Source organism: Rhincodon typus, chromosome 15 (genome assembly GCF_021869965.1).
Source record: "Rhincodon typus isolate 14 chromosome 15, sRhiTyp1.1, whole genome shotgun sequence".
Classification (NCBI taxonomy): Eukaryota; Metazoa; Chordata; class Chondrichthyes; order Orectolobiformes; family Rhincodontidae; genus Rhincodon; species Rhincodon typus.
The window spans coordinates 58,818,737-58,844,389 of NC_063346.1; the positions used below are offsets into that span (position 1 = coordinate 58,818,737).

The 25,653-nt window shown below is 40.7% G+C and overlaps 1 protein-coding gene across 6 annotated transcripts in view; it reads right to left on the reverse strand.

The window, feature by feature from the left end:
• Positions 1–25,653, reverse strand: part of cnot1 (CCR4-NOT transcription complex, subunit 1) — a 92,657-nt gene that overhangs the window by 19,366 nt on the left and 47,638 nt on the right. For 5 of the 6 annotated variants that reach the window (XM_048605896.1, XM_048605893.1, XM_048605895.1 and 2 more), the window contains 11 exons: positions 21,605–21,735; positions 19,040–19,336; positions 12,027–12,167; positions 11,837–11,941; positions 10,923–11,042; positions 7,688–7,879; positions 7,276–7,418; positions 6,219–6,327; positions 4,374–4,543; positions 2,931–3,162; positions 1,672–1,920 (listed from right to left, as the gene is read on the reverse strand). In XM_048605896.1, the coding sequence (XP_048461853.1) occupies positions 1,672–1,920; positions 2,931–3,162; positions 4,374–4,543; positions 6,219–6,327; positions 7,276–7,418; positions 7,688–7,879; positions 10,923–11,042; positions 11,837–11,941; positions 12,027–12,167; positions 19,040–19,336; positions 21,605–21,735 (1,889 nt within the window). The remainder of the gene's footprint in view (positions 1–1,671; positions 1,921–2,930; positions 3,163–4,373; positions 4,544–6,218; positions 6,328–7,275; positions 7,419–7,687; positions 7,880–10,922; positions 11,043–11,836; positions 11,942–12,026; positions 12,168–19,039; positions 19,337–21,604; positions 21,736–25,653) is intronic. The other variant, XM_048605892.1, reaches the window with a different exon arrangement.

Consider the following 25,653-nt stretch of genomic DNA (forward strand, 5'->3'; position numbering starts at 1 on the left):
TACATGCATATCTCCCTTAAACTTTTCCCCTCTCACCTTGAAATGGTGACCCCTAGTAATTGAGTCCCCCACTCTGGGAAAAAGCTTGTTGCTATCCACCCTGTCTATATCTCTCATGATTTTGTAGACCTCAATCAGGATCCCCTCAACCTCCCTCTTTCTAATGTAAATAATCCTAATCTACTCAACCTCTCTTCATAGCTAACGCCCTCCATACCAGGCAACATCCTGGTGAACCTCCTCTGCACCCTCTCCAAAGCATCCACATCCTTTTGGTAACGTGGCGACCAGAACCGTACGCAGTATTCCAAATGTGGTCGAACCAAAGTCCTATACAACTGTAACATGACCTGCCAACTCTTGTACTCAATACCCAGTCTGATGAATGAAAGCATGCCGTATGCCTTCTTGAACACTCTATTGACCTGCATTGCCACCTTCAGGGTACAATGGACCTGAACACCCAGATCTCTCTGTACATCAATTTTCCCCAGGGCTTTTCCATTTACCGTATAGTTCGCTCTTGAATTGGATCTTCCAAAATGCATCACCTCGCATTTGCCTGGATTGAACTCCACCTGCCATTTCTCTGCCCAACTCTCCAATCTATCTATATTCTGCTGCATTCTCCAACAGTCCCCTTCACTATCTGCTACTCCACCAATCTTAGTGTCATCTGGAAACTTGCTAATCAGACCATCTATACTTTCCTCCAGATCACTTATGTATATCACAAACAACAGTGGTCCCAACACAGATCCCTGTGGAACACCACTGGTCACAGTTCTCCATTTTGAGAAACTCCCTTCCACTACAACTCTCTGTCTCCTGTTGCCCAGCCAGTTCTCTATCCATCTAGCTAGGACACCCTGGACCCCATGCGACTTCACTTGCTCCATCAGCCTACCATGGGTAACCTTATCAAATGCCGTACTGAAGTCCATGTATATGACATTCACAGCCCTTCCCTCATCTTTCGACCTTGTCACTTCCTCAAAGAATTCTATGAAGTTGGTAAGACACGACCTTCCCTGCACAATAGCCATGCTGCCTATCACTAATAAGCCCATTTTCTTCCAAATGTAAATAGATCCTATCCCTCAGTATCTTCTCCAGCAGCTTCCCCACCACTGACGTCAGGCTCACCGGCCTATAATTACCTGGATTATCCTTGCTATGCTTCTTAAACAAGGGGACAACATTAGCAATTCTCCAGTCCTCTGGGACCTCATCCGTGCTCAAGGATGCCGTAAAGATATCTGTTAAGGCCCCAGCTATTTCCTCTCTCTCTTCCCTCAGTAACCTGGGATAGATCCCATCTGGACCTGGGGACTTGTCCACCCTAATGCCTTTGAGAATACCCAACACTTCCCCGGCCCCCCCTCCTTATGCCGACTTTACCTAGAGTAATCAAACATCAATCCCTAACCTCAACATACGTCATGTCCCTCTCCTCAGTGAATCCCGATGCAAAGTAGTCATTAAGAATCTCACTCATTTTCTCTGACTCCTCGCATAACTTCCCTCCTTTGTCCTTGAGTGGGCCAACCCTTTCTCCAGTTACCCTCTTGCTCCTTATGTATGAATAAAAGGCTTTGGGATTTAAGTTAAGCTCCAAACGCTCCTCAAAGCCATACAGGACATAGGTAAATGATATGAAAACCCACTCACCTTGTTCAGAAGGTTAATTTTTGTGACAGTGTTGGTGGCCTCTCCAGAATGCTTGACCAGCAGGGCTATTAGTCTGACAAACGCATCCAGGTTGTGGTAGCACTTGGCCCTGATCATAGTGGGATTGGCTGTGGGATTATGCTGCTGCTCCTGTTGTGCACGGTAACTAATTTCAACACACATTTCAGTACATAGTCGGAAAAAGCGGGTAATCAGGTCATCGGTCTTGAGAATTCCCTGCTGGTGCATCTGCAGAGATAATAGACCATTCAACAGCCAGCAAGGCACACTAGGTCAACATTAATCTCAGGCTCGCTGTTCTGCACTTTTCCAGATGCAGAGTTTAGAATTTCATCCAGGTATCCAAGTGAAACAGACAGGCTGTACTAACTCTCAAGTTACCCCTCAGTTTGTACAAGATACAAGCAACGCTCATGAAGTCCAATACTAAAAAGCGAATAAAACGATTAAAGTAAGAAGGCCTGAGTAATGTGGGAATTCAGATTTGGTGATGCAGGTCAAGAGACAGTAAAGGCAGCACTGCCACTGGATAAGGTCATCTAAAGATAAATGGATTACTGGGTTTGATGCTAACATTTTGAACACAAAAGCCGAGATATAATCGTGAATCTATGATGACATATAAAACTTTAAAGGTCCACAGTTGGTCTTTTGCGCAGTCTTGGGTTCCCTGATATAAGGAAGATGTAACAGCAGCATGGATTCCAGAGAAGGCTGCCCAGTATGAGCCATCAATTCAAAACCAGGCACTGTTTTCATTACAAAAACATGGATTTTAAGAGCCGATTTGAAATAGATGGTTTTTGTTACTAGGAAAAAGACGCGTAGAGAGAAACAGACTGTCACAGCGTCTAGAAAAAGTAAACAGAAATAAACTTCAGAATGTTAGGACAGAAAGCCAGAGGAGTCACTCCGATAGAGAATTGAGGGTCTGTAGGGAGCAGAATTATTGATTGAACCTCACATCCCCTGTCCACATTTAAGAAGCTGGTTGAAAAAAAAAGGAGAAAGGATATGCAAAGGAACTGGAGACATTATCAGGGCTAATTCTTACATACAGGATAAATACCATTATGGACTCATTGGATCAAATGGCCCAAGCTTTCCTGTAATTTCCAGGGAAGCATACATTTCAACAGTTAGCGTCTTGGTTACTTTCCACTAGATTTCATTGCCTTTTAATGTAGCTTCTATGAACCAGCTGTTTTCTCATCCTCAAACAGTATCCTTGACCTTACCTGCCCAACAAAGGCAGAGAATGCTTTGGTGCTGTCCCGTCCAGCTGCTGCAGAATGGTAGAGGTTTACCCATTCTCTCAGCAGATACTCGGCTTTTTCTCGAAGGCCTGGAGGATCATCATATTCAGAGGCCTGGGATATTCCAGAATGCATCATAAAGTTGGGGCCACCATGTGCACGGTCCATCATAGCTTCATAGTTAGCTCGAAGCAGGTCCATAAGCTGTGGCAATCTGTATTGAGAACACATTAAAGATAAAATTAAAGTTGCCACAGAGCAAATACCATTTCTGAATTGCTTTCAAGTCTGGGGGGCTTCCATTAAACAACCACATCACTGATCCAAAACTAGACAAAATCCAATTTTTAACATTTTGATGCCAGTCACAAGATTTAATTGTGTGTGTTACACAGGAGGCAGAACAGGTGCACTGCAGTAGTTAGGCCTAGGGAAGTTAGATAATCACTGAGTTAAGGTGGTAACGATGGGTGTGTCCCCGATGTGGAGATGTAAAACAGCAAAAGGTAGAGCAGATGGGAGGAGTGAAAGAGGCCAGAGTTGGAAGAGAAGTACTAGACCTACAGAATTGAGATAGGCTGCTGAGGCCTTTTTGAAATGGATCGGCGCTCAATGACAAACTGAATTTAGTGTCTGCAGAGGGTGAAGCTTGGGAGGCCGGGAGGAGAAGCATTACCAGCAGCACACCTTTTCAAGCACCAATGAACTACATAGATATTTAAGCCAATGTAGTACATTCCTAAACATGTTATTACAAACTATAATTGTTTTTAAAAGTCTCTTACTTTGTTTTACTAAAAACTATTTATCACTAGCTAAACTGATCTTTTGGAATCAGTTAATAACAGAATTTTTAAAAAAAACTAACTGAACAGAACTCAAATTCTGCTCAAAGGGACTATTAATGGATGATAATTTTACTTCTACTTCTCCCCAGTGCTTGACATGCTAAGCACTTATTGCAATGGCTATTCTTGTGTGTACTTTGATTATGTATCAGTAGGTTAACTGCATAGGACAGGTATCACAACTAAGCCAAATAGTACCCTCATACATGAGCCAAGCTGGGGGTGGTTAAATCACTTGGCAGTAGTCAGGAGCAACAGTTTTGATGGACTCCGTCTGAGGTCTTTCCAGTTTGTATGATTCAGTTACATAGTGAATGAACTCAGGCTGCTGTTTTTTATATAAGACATCTAAATTAACGGTTGCATTGTGTCAATATAACAATGTGTCTGGTATCAGCAATACTTTTGATCACAAAATATTATTCATCTGAAATTCACTGCTCGCGATAAAAAATACCTCCTGAAGAAAATACCAGCCTATTTGGCACTGACAGCTCTATAAGCTGTTATTAGAACCAGGTTTCCTTCAGTTTCATACCATTTTAAACCCATTTTCAAAACAAGTCCCAAAACGTACCCTTCAGGTGCATTCCCTCTGGAATGAGCACTGATCCTCATAAGTGTTTCGATGGTGTTGAACAGGTCAGCTTCAGTTACGTGACTAATGCTCCTCTCATCAACCAACAGAAACTTAACCAACTGCATGGCGAAGGCTACTGCCATATAGTTCAGGCCATTTTCCATTGACTGCAGGAATTAAAAACTTTACTCAGTTCAAAAATGTACTTCAACAATACACACCTTAAGTTCAAATTTTCAGACAACAACCAAGCAACGCAAGCCAACATTTTGTTTGGTTTGAATCCTGAAGTTGCGCCAGATAGAAGATTTCAGACACTGAACCTGGTGACTGACTTCTTACGAAGTTTAAGACAAATGGTTTTGTTTCAGAGAACAAAAATATCTTGGAAGAGGAAATGATCATGGTCAAAGTAAATCAAGGCAGGACTTATACACTTAATGGTAAGGTCCTGGGGAGTGTTGCTGAAGAAACCTTGGAGTGCAGGTTCATTAGTTCCTTGAAAGTGGAGGTGCAGGCAGATAGGATAGTGAAGGCAGCGTTTGGTACGCTTGCCTTTATTGGTCAATGCATTGAATATAGGAGTTGGGAGGTCATGCTGTGGCTGTGCAGGACATTGGTTAGGCCTCTTAGAATACTGCAAGCAGTTCTGCTCTCCCCGTTATAGGAAGGATGTTGTGAAACTAGAAAAGGGTCTGGAAAAGATTCACAAGGAAGTTGCCAGGGTTGGAGGATTTGAACTATAGGGAAAGACTGAATAGGTTGGGCGATTTAACCTGGAGCATCGGAGGCTCAGGGGTGGCCTTATAGAGGTTTATAAAGTCATGAGGGGCATAGATGGAGTAAATAGGCAAGGTCTTTCCCCTGGAGGGTGGGGGAGTCCAAAACGAGGGGGCATAGGTTTAAGGAGAGAGGGGAAAGATATAAAAGGGACGAAAGGGGCAACTTTTTCACGCAGAGGGTGGTGAGTGTAGCAATGAGCTGCCAGAGGGAAGCAGAGGAGGCTGTTACGATTACCAAATTTAAAAGGCATCTGAAGGCGTATATGAATGGGAAGATTGAGAGAGATATGGGCCAAATGCTGGCAAATGGGGCTAGATTAATGTAGAATATCTGGTCAGCATGGACGAGTTGAATCAAAGGGTCTGTTTCTGTGCTGTATATCTCTATAACTCTACGATCCCGGAGTTCAATCTACACCTCTGGCCAGATTAACAACAGCAGAAATTATAGAAAAGGTCAATTTCACAACAAATGCCTGTGAGGCTTAAAAGCTACTAACAACACAGTTTTGAATCAAACTGTTCACCTCCCAGCTGCAGCAAGAGGATTGATTATGTTGCTACAGAAATGCTGACTAAACACACACTTTATCATCACCTTAGACAGCGAAGTGACCGGTTTATTAGACTTAGGAACAATTGTCAAATGCGAGAATTCTGCATTAGAAATGTGCAGATTTTCAACATGAAGGCACAACCATTAGAAAAGCCTCTACATTACAGGACTCACTAATAAATCCATGAGTGTTGACAATGCTGTTAAAATAAGCAGTTGCAAGCAAAGAAAATAGTTTTATTTAAGATGACATTCTCTAAGAATATCTTGGGAGTTGGGCACAGTGTATTATATCACAATCTCATATTCCACTTCCTCTCCTCTATACTCTATGCTCCCTCAATACAGACAGACACTCCAAATGTGAGGGAAACAACCAATTTCACTCTGCTCTCATTTTTGTTTTGCATAAGAACCAAAGTCAACACATCCCCACAGTTGCAAACTTACATTGCCCAAGTGTTAACACCCATAACTGTTCAGTGCTGTACAGGAGGTCCTTACCTGGGCTAAATGGATGTCATATTGCTGCATGTTGACCAGATGGTGTCTAATGAGCAGTTCCACAGCATCCACATTGTATTTGTACTCGTCACGACACTCGATCAGGCACCTATGTGAACAAACAACACTTACAAGCTGGCAAGCTTACTAAATCTGAACTGTCATTATGTAAATCTATTAACTTTTATCTCACACAGCCATGCACAATGATGCTGGTAAGTGAGGATTCCTCTCTATTACCTACCACCTCCTCCAGCCCAACAAGACCTATAACCACCTCTTGCCTGGCCTCCTGTGTATCGGTCCATCTCTGGTGGCAATGTCTTAAACCTCCCTGTTCCATTAAGGTGCTCCTTAAAACCCAGCTATTGACCAAGCTTTTGCTTGCTTGTTTTAATGTGTCTGTGTGTATGTATGTCACATGATTCAAACTTCATTTAATAAAGCTTTTATGGAATGTCTTGGGATTTTTCATTATGAAAAAGTTATTTAAACTATTAAGATGATGTTCAAACTGTTTGTAATTTAGACATCACGAGAGTAATCAAAGCTATCTTGACATTACAGGAAACAGGAAAAATTATGTGGTACAAATCCCTCCTCTTGCTACCTCAAGTTAGTCACGGATTTTAAATATGTTTTAAACTAAAAACATCAGGTATCTCCTAGTCGACCACAGCTGCAATTAAACCGAGTCATTCAAGCCAACTTTTTTAGAACTCAAAAATGATGCAAACTTTTCGAATGCAGGTCAGCTCATTTTGTGCAAGTGTTGCATGTCACTGTGTTTAACACTATATTTACTGTTAAGTGACACTTATAATTCAGACTCTAGCTTCACAAGATGGCAAGTATACAATCTCTGGTTATCTAGGAGCAGGTTGTGTGCACCCCCTAAATACTGCTTTATTATTTGTGTGAATTGGATGTTTTTAGCGATTTACTTCAGTCTGCAGCAGTAGCATTCGTGTTTGAAGATGCAGTGTCATGTGCCATGGAACAAATACAAAGTGAAAATAACACACTGCCTTTTGTGTTTTTTTGTTTAAAAACACACCTGGTGATTTTGTTGTTACACCACTGAGATCCATAAGCACGACCGTCCTGCAGGGCTTTCAAAACCAACAAATGGCACTCACGATAACGAAGCAGGAGGTCTGGGTCTGCACCACTTGTGGCATCTAGCAGTCCCTCAACAGCCTTCAATTTAAAGCAGAGTTTGACTTTAGCTCACAAATGATTTCAACTTTAAAAACAATATCAGCAAGTTACTAACAAAATTATAGTTTTAGTTTTTAAACAACCATTGGAACAAAAAACTTGAAAAATTCGAAGTACTAAAGCAAATTATATTTGAAAACACAGATAGCTTTTAAAATAAATCACTTAAACAATGCAACCTATCATAGGAAATGGAATTAGACAACTCAATAAGTGAGCAAAGCAGCATTTGGGCAGACTGAACTCACCTTCTGCAAGAGGCCGAGAGCAGCGATAGCATCACGGGAGTTTCTGGCCATTACCACAGCCTCCAGTAAGTTACGAAGTGCCTGAGTCTGAGGGTTCATGGCCAGAGTTGGTGGAATTGCATGTAGATGCTGCTCCAGTTCAGTAATGCACTTGTCATAAATCTGTGCAATATCGTCAGTTGCCCAAGCTTGCTGTGAGAAACAAGGCAAGATCCAGTGTGAAAACTATTGCATTTCTTGCAAATATATACATTAATAAATTCAAGAACTATTGGTGTAAACATAGAATTTTCGATTAAACAAATAAAAGACCATAAGATGGAGGAGCAGAAGTAGGCCATTCAGTCCATTGAGTCTACTGTCATTTAATGAAACGTAACAGGTTAGTGACTACGATTTTAACCTAAATACTGCAATGATCCCTGTTGATATAACTGCTGAACAAGTCAGATCCCAGACCAAAACCTACCTTGATAACAAAATAGACTAAAATCATTTATTTGTAACAAATTCAAAATATTTTTGAACACACAGTTAACGTATAATCCCACTAATCCTAACATTCCTTTACATGTTCAAAGAGAGTCCCTTGTACAGTACCCAAAAAGCACCCCTTTTAAAGTACTCACACCAGAGGGGGGAAAAGTCAATTTCCTAAACCTACCGAGGTCTTAAGGTATGTGACTAACTTCTATACTGGAAACGTGGATTGCTCCAAGAAGCAACTATCATACACCTGAGGTTAAACATACTAAGTTTCAAGAAACCCCCTCTTCAGGATTTTATTCCAAAAATTTCTGATTGGGATTATCACTAGCTTTCGCACTCTAAGGTAATCTAGTTTCTCAGATCACACCTTCATCCAAAGCAATCTAAGAAATTCACAGAACTACTCAAAACAACTCCAAAGATGTATAATTTTTTCAGAGAAGAAATTTCTCATCTCCATCCTTATTATACATCCCTACCAGCAGAAACAACTTCCCGGTGTTTAGTCTACTGAGCCCCTTTAGAATCTTGAAAGTTTCAATTAGATCATCTCTCATTTTGAACTCCAGAGAATACAGATCCAATTTGCTTAGCCTTTCATAGTTGGAATACACCTCACCCCAGGGGCTAGTTTAATGAACTTTCACTATAACAATGCCAAAGCAGTTATTATTTTTCCAAAATGTGGAGACCAAAACTGTACTCCACATGTGGTCTCACCAAAATCCTGTACAATGATTAAAAAAAAAACTTTTGTTCCTTTACCCCAATCCCCTTGCAATAAATGCCAATGTGCCATCTGCTTTCCTCATTGCTTGTTGTACCTGCATGTTGTGTAACTAGCACAATCACATCCAAGACTCTATGAACATCAGTTAAATTCATATTTGTTTTAAAAAAAATCTGCTTTTTCTATTCTTCTAACCAAATGAACCACTTCACACATTTTTACACTACAATACATCTACCACTTGTTGCCTAGTAAATTAACCTTATCTCCATCTCCTGCATCATCTTCGGGTCCTTGCCACAGCTTACATTTTCACCAATTTTTACATTGTCAGGAAAACTTTTATTACTCTGCCTCTTTATTTGTTATGAATATAGATTGTAAATAGTTGAGGTTCCAGCACTGAAGTGTGGCATTGCAATATTCACTAACTTGAAAATGGTCCCACTTTCAGCTTCTGGTCCATTAAATAATCCTCAACTTTGCTATTATCCCCACCTTGGGGAGGCAATGGCCTAGTGGTATTATCGCTAGAGATAGGATAACATTCTAGGGATCCGGGTTCGAATCCCAGCACGGCAGATGGTGGAATTTGAATTCAATAAAAAAAAATCTGGAATTTAAGAATCTAATGATGACCATGAATCCATTGTCAATTGTCAGAAAAACCCATCTGGTTCACTAATGTCCTTTAGGGAAGGAAACTGCCATCCTTACCTGGTCTGGCCTACATGTGACTCCAGACCCACAGCAATGTGGTTGACTCTGAACTGCCCTCTGAGCAATTAGGGTTGGATAAAAATTGCTGCCTAGCCAGTGATGTCCTCACCCCATTAAATGAATTAAAAATACCTCTACAATTCTTATTGCACCCATTAATCTTTAGCGAAGCATATCACTGAAGCAGCCTTACATTTTGAAAAGTTTGATTGATTAGAAGTTACTAGATGAGGAGGAGCCCCACCTGACTCTACATTCAGAAACGACAGAAAAGGTTCATTGCTTAGCCACCCCAGCTCACCGACACCTTCTCAAGGGCAACTAGGGATAGGTAATAAAAATGCTAGCCCAGCCAGAGATGCCCACATCCCATGAGTGAAAAATAAAAAAAAGGACAAAGAGCCATTATGTTCTGCAATACCAAAGATCAGTGAACTGAAATTCAAGAGAATGAACCTGGGATCTTCCTGTACCATGTACATTCATCATTTTTGACGCCCTGCCACCTATGGATACCCAATCCAAAGTACGATGTTCTTTAAAAATGTAAAAGTCCTACTACCCATCCTCCTAGATGAAGTTTGCTGCTTATTACTTAGCCGTAACTGATGTTGATACAGCACCTTTAATGTAATAAAATGCCCCAAAGCACTTCACAAGAGCATTTAAGAGCAAGTATGATGCCTAAGGCCAAATAATCAGACATTAAGTTAGATGACCTGAAGCTTGGTCAGAAAGGTTCGCATTATGCAGTGTCTTAAAAGCGGAAAGCAAGTCAGAGGTGTAGGGAGGGCATTCCAGAAATTGAGACAAAGCAATTAAAGTCATGATCGCAATGGTGGATGCACACGGGTTTGAAGTTTTGAGCAGCACAGCTATCTTGGTGGGTAGTGAGGTTGGAGGAGATTACAGGGATAGGGCAAAGCCATGTTTGAAAACAGGGATGAGAATTTTTAAAGTTAAGACATTGCCTCCTGATCAAGCAATATACGTCAGCAAGCGTGGATATATTACATAATCTACCTCAAGCTGATTTACAAACTTGGTTCACTTTAATAATCTTTAACAAGTCATTACAATTCCGCAATTATTTTATAAATTTCATTCCACCTCCAACTCCTTTCCTGATCAATTGTCAGAATGATCTATAATTCGTATTATAAAAACATCTGCACACTCATCAATTGTATGAAATGACGACCTTTAGAACTGGGAACTTCTGTAACAAATAGCAACCAGTGAGTTTTCACAAATGGCAGACTGAGGATTAAGTAAAATGTTAATTCTCTACAGTACCTGCATGGGCTTGGCCAAGAAACCGGTTGGCTGTGAAATGTCGTTACTGGGAAGAAAGCCTGGGATATTGCGTGCAAACTCTTCATACACAGCTAGTTGCTTGGGATCGACACCTCCCACCTAAGAAACATAACAGAACAACATCCCATTTGAATATTCTTGGCACTGAGCACTCAACAATATACAGGATGATACTGCGTAAGTGAGCAGGTAGTGGTGTGAAATACAGTAAACTAACAGTTCACAGTTAGTACCCAGCATTATAAACTGGACATTGCAGTAAGTAAGCAGGGTATTTTTAAATTACTTGGGATCACTGCAGTCTCATTGTGGTCGACCTTTAGAGTCAATCTGCAGTGTAATACTCTAGGAGGAAGATCACTTCTGCAAAAGCTTTCCTTGATCAAGACAAGAACTGTGTCCGTGCTGGTGCATACATGAGTGCAATCTGATAGGATTCTCCGGAGTCACAGAGCTTAGACATACAGTTGGATAACACTTGGACCCATGCTAGGGTTGGTGAAGTAGGACGAGGAAGGCATGCAGTGAGGAGAGATCCACCATGTAGTGGACCTTAGTTACATGCTGAGAGCAGATCTATCCACACAGGCTTCCTGTATGGATAACCCCCAGAGCCTTCCAGGATATCACTTGGGGTTGCTGGATTGCAACTCAGGTATAGCGAAACAGTTTCATTTGGTCCTCAGGTCAGAAATTGCTTCACCTTTAAACCTTCAGCCCCAAAAATTGAAGAGGAATTGTCTTTAGATGCACCTATTGGTCTAAGATTAATTTACCATTGATTTACTTCAAAATAAAGAGCAGTTTAAAAATGCAGCTAAATGGACTCATAACACTCAATTTTAATCAAATTAGAGAGAGACACACAAAACATACAAACTAAGACTTCCCACCTTCAACCTGATTTGCTCAGGCATGCGCTCAGCCTGGTAAGTGAGCACCACAGGATCACAGTAACGACGACCCTCCTGCCTAGCATGCTTCCGAAGTTCAAATTCCTACAAAGACAAAAAAATTATTAATTGGATGCAGCGATAACAAAACCAGGGCAGGAACAAATAAAAGGATAAAAAAAAAACTTACTGTGGCAAGTCGTTTGTCCATTTCAGGACCCGCTTTTTCAACTGCTGTTTTCTGAATGAAGCAACACGCAAGCTCGCAGTTGTCCTGTGCTATCTGTGCTGCTGCTTGCTCCATCATTTCCCTTTGTTGTGGCGATGCAGTCTGAGGGACCAAATTAATAACAAATTTTAGGGCTTGGCAGCAGACTGCAACATCACAGAAGTTAACGTGTATGTAATAATCAAATAATTCATTTGCAATCATCATTTGACCCTGTCAAAGTATCTGCATAAAGACTTTTTTTTGTTAAAAAGAGGAAACTGCTTCTGGATTCTGTGATTGCTTCTTTCCAGCATCACTTTATGCTGTTGTGCACAGGTGTTGGAGGTCCATTAGTCAATTCCACAAATTTGGTAGAAATCCTGAAATTCCAAGCTATGCTAACTTGAATAGGATAATATTCTTGAGCTGTACCTTTGGGACCAATGCACAGGTATTCCTGATGGGTTACCACTGCAGTGCTTTGTCCAATTTGCTTAGTCCACACAAACTCCGGTCGGATCAGTGGATGGCATGTCACATTTGAAATGTTTCCTGCGAAAAATATTATATACCCTACACGTTCTGTTCTCAGGTCAAGATGATTCTACGATCAAGAATTTTGCCTGTGCCTGAAAAACATTGTTGTTAGTTGTGTGCAAACCATACTTCTTTTTAATAAACATAGAAGTTAGGAGGTGGGTATTCGGCCCTTCGAGCTTGCTCTGCCATTCATCACGGTAATAGTTGATCATCCAACTAAGTAGCCTAATCCTGCTTTCTCCCCATAACCTTTGATCCCATTCACCCCAAGTGTTATATCTAGTTACCTCTTGCAAACCTTTCATGTTTTGGCATCAACTACCTTCCTGCGGTAATGAATTCCACAGGCTCACTATTCTTTGGATAAAGAGATGTCTCCTCATCTCTGTCCTAAATGGCCTACCCTGAATCCTCATACTGGGATCCCTGGTTCTGGACACACTCACCATTAGGAACATCCTCTCTGCATCTACCCTGTCCAGTCCTGTTAGAATTTTATAAGTCTCTATGAGACCCCTCCTCATTCATCTAAATTCCAGCGAAAACAATCCTAACCTAGTCAGTCTCTCCTAATACGTCAGTCCCACCATCCCTGGAATCAGCCCGGTAAACCTTTGCTGCACTCCCTTGAGAGCAACAGCATCCTTCCTCAGAAAAGGAGACCAAAACTGCACACAATATTATACCAGTGGCCGCACCAAGGGCCTGTATAACTGCAACACATCCCTGCTCCTGTACTTGAAACCTCTTGCAATGAAGGCCAGCATACCAATTGTCTTCTTTACTGCCTGCTGCATCTGCATGCTAACCTTCAGCGACTGGTGCACAAGGACACCCAGGTCCCACGGCACACTACCCCCTTCCAATTTACAGCCATTAAGGTAGTAATCTGCCGAATTGTTTTTGCTTCCCAAGAGAATAACCTCACGTTTATCCAAATTATACTACATCTGCCACTGATATGCCGACTCACCCAACCTGCCCAGATCATGCTGAAGGATCTCTGCATCTTCGTCACAGTTCACCCTCCCACCCAACGGTGTATCACCTGCAAACTCAGATGTTGCATTTTGTTCCCTCATCCAAATCATTAATATATATTGTGAATAGGTGGAGTCCCGGCACCGATCCTTACGGCATCCCACTGGTTACTGCCTGCCAATCTGAAAAAGGACCCATTAATTTCTAATCTTTACTTCCTCTCTGCCAACCAGCTTTCTATCGATTTCAATACACTTCCCCCAATCCCATGTGCTTTAATTTTGTGCAATAATCTCTTACGTAGGACTTTGTCAAACACTTTCTGCAAGTCCAAATATACCACATCAACTGGCTCCTCCTTGTCAACTCTACTAGTCACATCTTCATAAAATTCCAACAGATTTATCAAGCATGATTTCCCCCTCATAAATCCATGCTGACTGTCTGATCCTGCCACTGTTTTCTAAATGCTCTGCTATAAAGGTCTTGATAATGGATTTGAGAACTTTCCCCACTACTGATGTTGGGCTTATTGATCTATAATTCCTGGTTTTCTCTCTACCTCCCTTTTTGAATATTGGAGTGACATTTGCTACCCTCCAATCTGCAGGGATTGTTCCAGAGTCTACAGAATCCTGGAAGATGACCACCCATGCATCCACTATTTCTACAGCCACTTCCTTACATACTCTGGGATGTAGCTTATCAGGCCCTGGAGATTTACATGCCTTCAATCCCATCAATTTCCCAGCACCATTTCCCTACTAATATTGATCTCCCTCAATTCTTCTCTCTTACTAAATCTGGCATTCTCCAACGTTTCTGGGATGTGTGCGCTGCTGTCAAGGCCAGCACTTGATGCCCATCGTTAACAGCACTCAAGTGGTCAACCTCCTCCTTTAACTGATGCAATCCAACTGACTGTGGTATACTCAAGGGAGTAATTTCCAAGACATTTCCCCAGCAAGTGAAATAACAGTGTGACTTGGACACACCATTACCTGCAAGTTCCCATCCATACGCCTGCTGCCCCTATCCCTCTAGATGGAAGAGGTCAAGGTAGCACATCTTGTAAATGGTACACACTGCTGTCACTGTCAACTGGTGGCAAAGGGAACGATTGTCTAAGTTTGTGATGGGGTGCCACTCAAGCCTGCCTTGCATGGAAGTTCGGGAACGTGCATACAGCGCACACACTCACCCAGGCAAGCAAAGCATATTGCATTCCTGACTTGTATATAACAAAAAATGGACAGGCCTTGGGGAGCAGGGTCTGACCTGTTCTTGCATTTATATGGCTAGTCCAATTCAACTTCCAGTCGGTGATAATGCCACCAGAATGTTGTCTTTTTTGTGTGGGTGGGAAGGAGAGAAGATATTCAACAATGATCAGGCTGTTGAATGTCAAGGGAAAATGGCTGAATGCTCTTACTGGAGATAGTTATTGCCTGGCATACACGTGGCCTGAATGTTACCTGCCACTTGTCATCCCGAGTTTGAATGTTGTTCATGTCTTGCTGCACATGGACAAGGACTACTTCAGTATCTGAGGAGTGGTGCTGAGCATTGTGCAGTCATCAGTGAACATCCCCACTTCTGACCATATGACAGGAAAGAGGGTCAATGATGAAGCAGCTGAAGATGGTAACCTAATCTAGGATGGGGACCAAGCATCTTCCTTTGTGAGGTATGACCCAAACCAGCAGAAAGCTCTCAGGCTCCCATCGACTCCTGTTTTGCCAGGGCTGCTTGATGCCATAGTTCATCAAATACAGTGTTAAGGGCAGTCACCCTCATGTCATTGTGTTCAGCTTGTCTGTCCATGTTTGGACCAAAACTGTAATGATACCAAGAGCCAACTGGCCCTGGCAGAACACAGACTGAGCATCCATGAGGTTATTGCTGTTTTGTGCCACTTGATAGCAGTGGTAATGGCATCTTCCAACACATTGTTGATGATTAAGAGTAGACAGATGGAGAAGTTTTGACTTTTTGGCATTGGTACAGTCCTGTGCAGTAGTTCATTAGTTGACATCTAATTTTTACATATGCCTGATGTTGTTGACGTGCCATCGCGCACTCTCCTTGAACTAGAGTTGATTCTTTGGCTTGATAGTAATTATAGAGTTGACAATACACTGGGTTATTAAAGAAAGGCACAGCTACTGCCTGGAGTTAGCAGTCTCAATTTTTGTTGCAGACTAAATATTCAGTGGAGGTGAAAATTCAGTGGAAACCTATGGCTGCTGGATATGACTGGATAGAAATAGCAGGCTGGTTCATTCCCAATAGACACCAGTCAGACAGCACTCCAGACACACCTTCTTCTCTGTTTTAACCTTTAGCATCCAATCGCCCTGCTCAATCCCTTCTACAATGGTCAGAGTTTCTTCACTCCTTAAACTCCAAATATACAAACCTGCACAACATATTCCAAACTCCAACCATCCCCCACCCCCAAACGCCTTTAGTGTTGAAATAACTCTTATGTGATCACCCTGAACTTATTTTTAACTCAAACCTAACACCAACCTTGATTTTTTTTTCTCCACTTCAGTTTTTAGAAAGTTGTTTTAACAGCAATTACTGCTTCAGAGAGAGATAGTGGGGCATATACAACCCCATCTCAGACAGTGTTTGAAAAACAGGAACAAGCAATATGCGGAGTTGGAGGAACACAGCGGGCCAGGCAGCGGAGGAGCAGGAAAGCTGACATTTCGGGATAGGAATATGGTTTTACAAAGGCTTCTCAGCTACTGCTTACATAACTAATTATACGTAATCATGCAAATATACGATATGCATATACAAATTAAGAGCATTCAGCCCCTCAAACATGCTTTGTCCTTTGACAAAATCATAATTGATTTTACTTTGCTGTCAAATCCATTTTCCTGTCTAGACTCCCTTACCCTGTGACTTGCTCAATGAACAATCTAACTTACTCAGCTATAATATATTCAATGACTCAGCTTCCACTAAAGAAGTGAGGAAAAGAATTCTCCAAGTTCATGAGCCTCAGTAAAAAGCAAAATTCTCATTGGTCTTAAATGCGAGACACTATCATTAAACTGTGTCCCCTAGTTCTAGTCATTCTCATGTGGGGAAACATTGTTTCAGGATCTACCCTATTAAGTCCATCAAGGATCTCATGTTTCAATGAGATTGCTTCTTATTCTTCCAAAATTCAATGAATACAGGCCCAACTTGATTCTTGTATTTAAACACCCATAATATTTGTCTTTTGATACTAGATAGCTGTGACAATTTGTTACAAAAATCACCTAAGTCTGAACTCCTTACTAGCCTAATATTTAGGTGGGAATTGATTGTTTACTCAGAACAATAAACGGAAAACAACTTTGTGTAACGTTTAGCTATTGGATCCATCCTTTGCCTCCACATTTCGCTCATTCTCCAAAAGCAGACACATCACTGTATCAGATTGGAACCATAAAAAATAGGAAGAGTAGGCCATTCCATAACCCTTGATTCCCCTACTAATCAAGGATCTATCTCAGCCTTAAATATACTCTGCCACCACAGGTCTCTGCACAAGCAGTTCCGAAGACTCTCATCTCAGAAGAAATTCATCATCAGCACCCTTTTATTCTGAGGCTACACCCTCTGGTCCTAGGCTCTGTCACGAGGAAACACTATTCTCAGCATTTACCATGTCAAGCCCTAAAGAATCTTACATGTTTCAATGAGGTCACCTCTCATTCTTCTAAACTCCAGTGATTAGAAAGTCAAATGGTTTAGCCTTTGCTCACAAGACAATCCCTCCAGAGCAGGGATCTCCTCATGAACCTTCTCTGTATTGCCTTTAATGAAATGATACCTTTGCTCAAATTAAGGGAACTAAACCTGCTCACAGTACTCCAGACACTGTCTCACTGCACCTTGTACAATTGCAGCAAGACTTCCATTGTACTCCGACCCCCTTGACATAGGACCCAATATTCCACTGAATTAACTGAACATTTAAATGGTACTTATTTACATCAGAATAAGCAGCTCCCAAATGTGAACAAACACAATTAGCTTTGTTATCAACTATAAAAATGTAATACTGTTTCCTTTTGTAATAATTATGAGAAGACCACCCCAACTAATTCAGCAATCCATCATTAACCGCCCTGAAAGTGTCAGCGGGGCTTCATAGATTTGTATAACTCATGAAGGAATCTAAAAAGTGACCAAAATCATGCATATAATTGAACAAACTATATGACAAGTCTCTGTTTTGAACTGTCTTGCTTCTTTGCTCAAGTTTTGGAGACCATCGACAAGCTTGCTGTATTTGCACTGGATAAGACAAGGAACTTTTATCTGATTGCAATAACTATGTCTTGTGACTCAGTTGAAGATACTGCTACAAAACTAGTACTAGCCAATAAAAGTGAGTGCTTTTAAATCTGGCTCTGATCTAGGTTGGGCACTATTCAATCCACCATTGCAAATAATTGGTAAGAAGCATGACTCTCCCTGCAGCACATTGTTTAGTTGAGTTTTAAAGTGCTAAAGGGTGCATCAAGTGTCTAAAATAATCTGGAAATTACTCAAGCACTGATGAAAAATAGAGAACATATAACAAGAGGCCTCACTAGTATAAAGATATGAATATATGAGTTGTACATGTAAAAGAATGGACCTAATACTTAAACTATTCCTTGGCTTGAACTAGAGCATCAATTTGTACCAGCAATGCTCATCGTAAAATCCAAGGATATCCTTTAGCACCATAGCGTAGCCTATGTTGGCTGGATGGCCCAGACACAGGTTTAAAACTAGTGCAGAAAGACTAAGTATGAACATTAAAAATCATTAAAACGATAGAATGCAGAAGTGTGGCAAAGTCCTAGAAAGAACAAAGGGTATAAATGTCCATATACCAATTTAACCATTAATTTACACAACTACCTCAAAAGGGGATTTATTAAAATACTAACTGCTTTATAAAATATTCAGCTTGGTTTCACACAAATGTGTAACCACTTCCCTCTCCTATCTTCATAAAAAACTAATTTTACTTACAACCCACTACCTGTTCTGAAAATAGGCAGCATCTGCCACAACCAAGGTTTTATACTTAAATGTTCCTTTCTTACAACGGTGTTATGCTTAGCTTTATTATAACTAGTTTTCACTCAGCCGCCGCACATCCACCTTGTGAGCCTAATTGCATTTAAGCATGTTACAAATGATATCACAAGTACCTCATGTTAATATCTGAAGTGGATTATAACGTTATTATGGTGTGCCTTTTCTAGGGATAGCCAAATAGAAACCTTTAGCTTCAGATGAGCACTGCAAAAAGGATCAGTTATAATTGGCAAGAGATTTTTCTTCCCAAAGTGCATCACTGTTTCTTCATTGAAGAGCACAGTTAAGACCAGAAATACTGAGAAATCAACTGCAAGTTCAGCAGGAAGAGAAATTCACGCCATTTGAAAGTGAGTCTTACTAACCCGTAATGCAGTAGCAAAATTATTCTTTAGGTTTGTAGCAATGCTCATTAATAATGGCTCCCTGCATGTAATCATAGCCATTCCTGCAGTGAGGTTACGCATCATGTGATGGGCAGCAACTCGCATCCGTGACTCTTCAGAATCCAGGGCAAAATCTTTCCTGACTATCTGTTCACATGTGGTCATGGCAATCTTGATGGAACGGTCAACAACAGGATGAACAAGCTCCTGCACAGCACGTTCTATCGCCTGTCGGACGTATGACTTCAGCTGAGGGTGGGCTTGGAATAATGGAATCTGGAAGGGAAAGCAAGTTAATACATTAAACAGAGCCATTTAGCAAGTGATTTGCATAAGCAGGTATTTCTGCATTTACAAGAAATTAATAAAATTTTAAATCTAATTAAATCTTGGATTAAATCAGAGCACATCTGTAAAACTGGTGTTTTAGCTCACACCAAGGTCAGTGCATTAGTGCAATCACTATGTGAAAGGTAGTTAAACAATCTAATCTAAAATACATCTATCCCTTGTATTTAAGAGTCAAACACAGTTGTGCAGCATGACTTGAAATGGGACATCAGCCCACAACCTTTTCAGTCGGATGTAAGTGTGCTATCAACTGGGCTACAACTGACAATAAAAGATCAGGAAATAACAATGTCCTTGGAACAGTTAGATATCAGTATGACCACGTATTTTTCCAATCTTCTGTAATATGGGATTCGTTCTGAAACCACGAAAAGGTGAAATGAGGAATTAAATAATAAAAACGAAAAGTTCAAATTTGGGAGCAGGAAATGGGAGCTTAAACTACATCCACAGAATGAGGGGCACAACATCTGCATTTATTTCATTCTTTTAATCTTAAAGATTGGCTAACTAATAGAAGTCAGATTTGGAATAAGGGGGCATTTTCAGGCTGGCAAATTGTAACTAATGGTATGCCACAGGGATCAGTGCTGGGGCCCCAACTGGTTACAACACATATTCGTTACTTGGATGAGGAAGGTGAATGCGCTATTACCAAGTTTGTGGATGATACAAAAATAAGTAGTGAGGATGACAAAGTCTGCAGAGGCTTATAGACAGATTAAATGAGTGGGCAAAAAAACTTGACAGATGGACTACAATATGGGAAACTGTGAGGTTAAATACTTTGCCAGGAAGAATATAGGAAATGAATATTTAGAACATAGAACACAGGGAAGAAGTTGAGAAAAACCTTATGACTCTTCAACAGACGGCACTACAATATTTTCCCCTTCCTCCTTGCTTTGAATTATGCTGTAATCACTTTCAGGAGCAAGTTGAAGCGATGGGAAGAATCTACACATCTGTGCTGGGGCCAATACAATGGTAAACATGCTGGGCAATTATCTGAATAATGCCCAAAATACATTCCGAAGGAGCTAGCGAGTCCCAAAGGGTCTGTAAGATGGGATGCTGCTTCAGGATCTCTATATCACATCTGAACGTGAATCATGTAGCACTGTGTGCCCAGCCGCACTGAACAAATGTCGTGTACAATTACCCATGACTGCTAAGAATATCACTGGTTTATAAGCCTTGACCACCTGATGACGAAGGCTTCATGCCTGCTGTCTAGCTAGGAGTTGAGTTGCATGACTTTACACAGAGGCTGTGCCAAAGATCACGTAGGGAGGATAGTGGGGGGGGGGGGGGGGGGGAGAGGGGGGAGAAGGGGCAGTTCACCATCCATATTCCCCTTATACTCAATGGTTTTACCAAACATTTTGCAACTTTATCTAATGGGAATCAACTAGTTCTGGCAAACAGCACTGACAGCAAAGCTGTGAACAGCAGACTGAAAAATGTAGGTGGTGCTCCAATTTAATGTTTGTAAAGCTTGTGTAAAAACAGATGGCATTGGGACAATCATTAGCCTGTCATGCAGCACATCGGTCAGTTTGCTTCAGACATGTAACACATGGGCAGTCTTCTGAGCATTATTCTTCAGAGAAATTGACTATTTTGGTTAAAGTATTTAGATTGTAGGGGTTGGTAGTGCCACGAATGCTCCTGTGGTACAAATGGCCAGTCAGGCATTCTCACTCCTCTAGTAACCATTATAGCGTTTTGCATGTGAATCAAATCCCAAGTATAAACTACACACTGGACTTCAGAAAGGTAAGGAATCATAAAACAAATTAGATTGTTCTGAGAGACAGTGAGAAGCGCAGCTTTGAGAGAAGTGTACATCCTTACAGTATTTTCCAAAAGGCTCAGATGCCCATTTTCAAGAGACATGACATTTGCTCAACTGTACTTATGACTCTCAACTGAACTTTAAAATTAGCATTCACTTTACTTTTGCAAAATTGCTGATAGACTTCACATCGAAAATAGCCAGAAAGAAAGAAAGAAAGAAAATTTGATGAGAGTTAACTCACTAAAGGCCAGCATTATGTTCATTAGAGGCACACTGGTCCCAGGTCCATATTCACCATTAAACATCCGCATGAGGCATCAGGATATTTAAAGTGTCAAATACTGAAAAGTCACTTTTTCCATTGTTGGCACATTACACTGAAACCTACTTACATTTGGGTTGACTGTAATGTGAGGAGCCAAGGCAGCCAATGAATACACATTGATGTCGTGGTAGCTGAACTGTGGTTGTGGAGGGACTGTGGATGTACATGTGGTGGTTGTGGCTGGAGTCACTGGTGCAGCTGGAAAGCAAAAGCACAATTAATTCCCCTAATCCCTCTTTGCTATTGACTTATAAAATTCCAAGAGCCTACATGCAGATGTCATTTTTCAGGAAGTAAGGCCCATTTCTTCAAAACGGATGTTTAAAAAAAAATAAACTTGTTCATGATCAATTTGAATTGGGGGAGGAGCCAAGTACTGTGGTCTAAAACTACTTGTGTCAGAAACAACGAAAGAGATCAATTAGTTTGTTCAATCTCTTGCAAGAAACTTAATTTTCAGTCTACGCAGAACGTATCGACTAAATTGACTTACATTTCTGCATACAACAACGTAAAGAGCAAGCTATCATACAATGGTCTCAGCCAGAGTGTGAAAGATGCACTACGAGTTAGAAAAAAGTTAAGAACTGCACACAGGGTTGGATTATACCAATGCATCCAATGCTTGAAGCTGAGAGAGACACTGATTGGTTTCTTTAGCAAACAATTAGCAAGAGCTTATGGAGAAATGTCATGTTTCAATTCTCTGCTTCCTCACTATAGCATTGATGGCAGATCCCAAATGAAAACCCAGCTGGTAGATTGCAAGATTTATGGTTTTTTTACCCGTTTGCAATATAGCAGGCATGATCTTTCAACTGATAACCCCTTTCCCAAACTTCTGTTTCTAAAGAATTTGAAAAATTTCATAAGTACACAATTAAACGTTTCTATCAATGAAGTTTATGATCGCACACAGGTATGTTTAATTTCAAACAAATTACTCTGATGTGGCAGTTGAGTTAACATATCCAGATTACTCTGAAAGATGAAGTTGAAACAAATGTTTGGAGTAATTAGTGAGTTTGCAGAAAGCCAGAACATAAATTAGTACAGCTGATTTTAAACTGCAACTAGAACAGTGCATTCAGCAGATCTCAAATGGCCAATTTCCATTTATTCAGTGTTTATAAGAGCCTTCAATGAACCATAAAGCTAAAAAGTCAGTCAAACCAATTCTGTGATTGAGTTTGGGGATGAGGGTGGGGAGACTGAGGGAGAGAGAGAGAGAGAGAGAGAGAGAGAGAGAGAGAGAGAGAGGGAGAGAGAGAGAGAAACTGAACAGATCAAATTTATTGAAAAGGGGTATTTCAAATATATATTTGTTAGTAACACTTAAAACTACTCCATTTCCATGAATTAATTCCATTTCTTAAGCCTTAAATCAACATTTGAACAAGAGTGGAAATTGGCATAATATGAAAAATTGTTTAGCAAAATTTTCTTGGTTTAGGGCTAAGGGAGGTGATGAGAAATTCTCTGATCTGTGAAAAAAATACACACAGAACAGTCAGGTCACTTTTCCCATTCAGGATTGTATCCTTGCTCCTTTAGTTCACCAGATACCTCTATTTCAAATGTGACAGAAAAATTGAATGATAGGCAGAGGGCATCTTGCGTGGGACAGGCATCTGATAAGATTTTGGGGGTTGGGGTCACGGGTAAGGAGAGTTCACTCGATTTCTGGGATGATGGCAGTTTCCTGTTTGGACATGGAGAGCACACAATAGAAGAATTGAGGTTTATAGCTGAATGCTGCCATGGATAAAAGCAGCCATTTATGACCAGAACTTCCAGAACAGACTTGCTTTTGTAGTCCAGGACAACAGAAGGCAGCATAATAAAGTACTGTAAAACTGCAACAAAATAAGAATAGCTGGAAGGAGGATCCAAGAGCAGATGTTTACTGATCCTGAAGTTAATGGCGGAAAGTCTAAAACAGCTATCCTATTCAAGGCAATGTGCAACAGGTACTAAACAGTTAACTGGTATGTGGTTCTAAATAAAACATTTGTCTTATAATTGGAAACGAATCTCCCCCATTTCAAACAGTGATAATCACAACATGAGAAAATATTTATTAATAAATTGAATATAACAACCAAAGTCAAGCAGCTAAAATTTAGTTAAAAAAAATTTCATGAACAGAATTCATGCCTGATGGTTGTTGCAATAACAACAAATGGCTGAGGATGAAAAAAAGATTTCCTTCAGAGAGTACTTGATTAGCAATTTTTAAAAAAAAGTCATTAAATGCATTTGTTCCTGTTTTTAATCCCTTGACAGCCTAAACAAGAGATCACTTCCAAACTGGTTATAAGTTGGTAGTATTATTATTTTGCAGTAAGAGACCAAGTAAGCGATTTATTCTAGTAGTTAGTCTGCTATTGTCCAAAAGTAAGGCAAGACCAATTGACAGCACAGTATAAAATCAGCCAGTGTAATAAACTGAAGGGGAATCTCTTATTTGCTGACATACATTACCAAGCTATATCGACAAAACACTCAAGGATGCTGTGAAGTATGCAAATTCCTGAAAAATCTAAAACTCCAGTTTGCTGCAATATTGCAGCAAAGTATCTGAGCAGCATAACAGATTAGAAGTCCCTTTGCTCACAGCTTAATTGAATCCAGAAGTCATAATGACAAGGCAAATTTAAAAAGAATAGAACACAAACTACGTTCAACTGCAAAGTAAAGAAATGAGGAGAAACTGCAATTTAAATTAAAACTAAGGTAAGGCTCGTCTGGCTTTTCCTCCTCCCCTTAAAAGAATTGCGAGCGTACAGTTCCACAGGTGCTGGCCACTAGCTATGGTCAGGAACCTCGCCCATGTAGCTGTTTACTGGGAAGCCTAAAGAGAGAGGGCCAGCAGGCAAATTGACAGTGAAAAGTAGCATGGCAGAGCCAGATACAGTCCTCACCTGACATCTAATCTTCACTGGACAGCACAGGTTATATAAATGTGACAAAGCAGCATTGCTGGTGTGCCACAGAAGTTTTCAGAGCCATTTGATATTAGGATCTTCCAGTTGTGAAATAGCTCCAGCAGTTCCCCAGTGTAACATTCTATAATCTCTTTCCTACATCTACAGTAAAGGGGTGCAAAGGCCAACTTGACATGTCATGCCATAAACATCAAAGGAACTGAATAAACATACAATAGCTGGAAACCCTTGCAGTATGATGGAGAAGGCTGAACAAAATCATGGTACTCAGAATCAAAGATTACTTGGCTGCCACCATTTTGAAAATCAAAGGCAAATAGTAAAAATTAACTAAAACATGCAACAGAAAGTGGATACAAATATAACAGCATATGTAGTATTTAAGTTGACCACCACCCTATTCTCCCTTAATTTAATCTGCAGGAGCACTGAAAAAGCACTAGGCAGCTTTCTGGTGCATCAGGGCCTCAACCAATCGACAGTGAAAGATTGCAAGTGGATGTTAAATTACAAAAAATGCCTTCAATAGTTAGGCCTGACCGATTTTTTTTTGAGAAGAGGTGGAAAGAGGAGTTAAGGATACTAGTATCCAAACAAGCCCGATTAGAAGGACAAAACAGCTTCTCCCTTAGTATTACACAGATGAAGCATTCGGTTTAGCTGCATTAACTTAATACACGATATAAATCCAAGCAAACAGCTCATCTATGTTCCAGAAAACTTTTCCCTGAAAAATCACTTATCTGCTAGTTGAAAATAAAATAAATGGCAAAGTATTAACACAAAAATGCAGGCATACCAAACCCTAGGATGTTTAATTCCAGTGTCCTCCGTTCTACATCTTACATTACTGCCAGGACTGAGGCGGTAGCGTCTGGTACAGCACATCATGAATTCTAGAATTATATAGCAATTACATCAAAATAGCTGCTGTACACCCCAAAAAGACCGCACAATGGCCACAGCTGTTAGAGTATTATAACTTGCATTTTTGAACCTTCAGAAGACTGACTCCTCCACTGGAAATACATTTCCCCTCCCAGCTGCTGTAGAGTCACTTCGCTTCCTTTGTCAGCGAAAGACCAAGGCTTCAATTGGGCCTACCGGCAATGCTGGGGAAAGAAACTACTCCACGCTGGGTCCTAGTGCACGCCGTGTTCGTGAAACC